The 2,818-nt window shown below is 70.4% G+C and overlaps 1 protein-coding gene across 1 annotated transcript in view; it reads right to left on the reverse strand.

The window, feature by feature from the left end:
* The window catches only part of LOC144611067 (mediator of RNA polymerase II transcription subunit 19-A-like), a 5,350-nt gene extending 2,974 nt beyond the window's left edge, over positions 1-2,376 (reverse strand). Inside the window, exon 1 of the mRNA XM_078430152.1 lies at positions 2,129-2,376. Coding sequence (XP_078286278.1) covers positions 2,129-2,258 — 130 coding nt within the window. The 5' untranslated portion in view covers positions 2,259-2,376. The remainder of the gene's footprint in view (positions 1-2,128) is intronic.
* Between the last annotated feature and the right edge of the window lie 442 nt (positions 2,377-2,818).

The raw sequence follows: 2,818 nt of genomic DNA on the forward strand, positions 1-2,818 counted from the left end.
GTGAGGAGGGGGGAGAGGAGGGGGGGAGAGGAGGAGGGGGGGAGAGGAGGGGGGGAGAGGAGGAGGGGGGAGAGAGGAGGAGGGGGGGAGAGGAGGGGGGAGAGAAAGAGGGGGGGGAGAGAGGAGGGGGGGGAGAGAGGAGGGGGGGGAGGGGGAGGAAAGAGGAGAGGAGGGGGGAGAGGAGGAGGGGGGAGAGCAGGAGGGGGGAGAGGAGGAGGGGGGGAGAGAGGAGGGGGGGAGAGGAGGGGGGAGAGAAAGAGGGGGGGAGAGGAGGAGGGGGGGAGAGGGGGGAGGGGGGAGAGGAGGAGGGGGGGAGAGGAGGAGGGGGGGAGAGGGGGAGGGGGGAGAGGAGGAGGGGGGGAGAGGAGGAGGGGGAGAGGAGGAGAGGAGATGGGGGAGAGGGGGGGAGAGAGAGGAGGGGAGAGGAGGGGGGGAGAGGAGGGGGGAGAGGAGGAGGGGGGGAGAGGAGGGGGGGGAGAGGTGGAGGGGGGGAGAGGAGGAGGGGGGAGAGGAGGGGGGAGAGAGAGGAGGAGGGGGGGAGAGGAGGAGGGGGAGAGGAGGGGGGGGTGAGGAGGGGGGAGAGGAGGGGGGGAGAGGAGGAGGGGGGGAGAGGAGGGGGGGAGAGGAGGAGGGGGGAGAGGAGGAGGGGGGGGAGAGGAGGAGGGGGGGAGAGGTGGAGGGGGGAGAGGAGGAGGGGGGGAGAGGAGGAGGGGGGGAGAGGAGGAGGGGGGAGAGGAGGAGGGGGGGAGAGGAGGAGGGGGGGAGAGGAGGGGGGAGAGAGAGGAGGGGGGAGAGGAGGAGGGGGGGAGAGAGGAGGATGGGGGAGTGAAGGAGGGGGGGAGAGAGAGGGGGGGAGAGGAGGGGAGAGGAGGAGGGGGAGAGGAGGAGGGGGGGAGAGAGAGGGGGAGAGAGAGGGGGAGAGGAGGAGGGGGGGAGAGGAGGGGGGGGAGAGGAGGAGGGGGGAGAGGAGGAGGGGGGGAGAGAGAGGGGGGAGAGAGAGGGGGGAGAGGAGGAGGGGGGGAGAGGAGGGGGGGAGAGGAGGAGGGGGGAGAGGAGGAGGGGGGAGAGAGAGGGGGGAGAGAGAGGGGGAGAGGAGGAGGGGGGGAGAGGAGGAGGGGGGGAGAGAGGGGGGGAGAGAGAGGGGGGGAGTGGGGGGGGGGAGAGGTGGGGGGGGAGTGAGGAGGAGGGGGGGAGAGGAGGAGGGGGGAGAGGAGGGGGGGAGAGGAGGAGGGGGGAGAGGAGGAGGGGGGAGAGGAGGAGGGGGGGAGAGGGGGGGGAGGAGGGGGGGGAGAGACGAGGGGGGAGAGGAGGGGGGGAGAGGGAGGGGGGAGAGGAGGGGGGGGGGGAGAGGAGGGGGGGGGGAGAGGAGGGGGGGGGGAGAGGAGGAGGGGGAGAGGAGGAGGGGGGGAGAGAGGAGGGGGGGGAGAGGAGGGGGGGAGAGGAGGGGGGAGAGAAGGAGGGGGGGGAGGAGGGGGGGGGGAGAGGTGGGGGGGAGAGGAGGGGAGGGAGAGGAGGAGGGGGGGAGAGGGGGGGGGGGGAGAGGAGGAGGGGGAGAGGAGGGGGGGAGAGGAGGAGGGGGGGGGAGGAGGAGGGGGGGAGATGAGGGGGAGAGAGGAGGAGGGGGGGGAGAGGAGGGGGGGGAGAGGAGGAGGGGGGGAGAGGAGGGGGGGGAGAGAGGGGGGGGGAGAGGAGGAGGGGGGGGAGAGGAGGAGGGGGGGAGAGGAGGAGGGGGGGAGATGAGGAGGGGGGGAGATGAGGAGGGGGGGAGAGGAGGAGGGGGGGAGAGGGGGGAGAGAGAGAGGGGGGGAGAGGAGAGGGGGGGAGAGGAGGAGGGGGGAGAGGGGACACGATGTGTTGACGTCAGAGACAGGGGAGAGGGGACACGACGTACTGACGTCACAGACAGAGGGGGCGGGACGACGCGACGTGCGGACGTCTGAGACCGAGGGGGCGGAAAAGCGCGACGTGGTGACGTCAAAGGGGGCGGGGCGACAGCACCTGTTGACGTCGGAGACCGAGGGGGCGGGACAACGCGAGGTGCTGACGTCAGAGACAGAGGAGGCAGGACGACGCGAGGTGCTGACGTCAGAGACAGAGGGGGCAGGGAGACGCGACGTGCTGACGTCACCTGCCGCCTCCCTCAGCAGGTAGAAGGGGCCGTTGATGGCGGCGCCGCCCGCCCCTCCTCCTCCTCCTCCTGGTCCTCCCGGGAGTTTGGAGCCGTCGGCGGGAGAGAAGAGCGCGTTGATGGCGTCCATTTCCCTTTCTCTTTGTATCTCTGTATCCCGAAAGCTCTCCGCCTCAGGTCGACATCGACGTCGCCGTCGCCATCTTTGCTTCTTCTCCAAGGGGGCCGAAGCCAGCAGGGGGCGGGGCAAGGGGTTTGACTGACGGGGGTCTGAACCAATAGCAGTGCCGGGGAGGCGGGACGTGGGAAGGTTGAATCAATTCGGCATCGAGGGGACGATTAAGGGGGCGGGACTTGCGTTGTCGAGGGCAGAGCAGTTGACGAGCGACCAATCAGCGTTCGGAAGCGGGACACGAGTTGACTGACACGGGTATGAACCAATAGCAGTGCCGGGGAGGCGGGACGGTTGCACCAATGAGGCATCGAGGAGTCGGGAAGTGCGTTGTCGGGGGAGAGCAGGTAGACGAGCGACCAATCAGCAACGTTCGGAAGGGGGACAGGATGAAGCTGCATTGAACCAATAACTGCCTTGGAAGCAGATGAACCAATGGAGCGGGAGTGGGCGGGATGTGGGGGTGACGGGCGGGCCGATAAACCAATGGGGGGGAGGTTTGTTCACGGGCGGGCGGA

Source organism: Rhinoraja longicauda, chromosome 39, assembly GCF_053455715.1.
Source record: "Rhinoraja longicauda isolate Sanriku21f chromosome 39, sRhiLon1.1, whole genome shotgun sequence".
Lineage (NCBI taxonomy): Eukaryota > Metazoa > Chordata > Chondrichthyes > Rajiformes > Arhynchobatidae > Rhinoraja > Rhinoraja longicauda.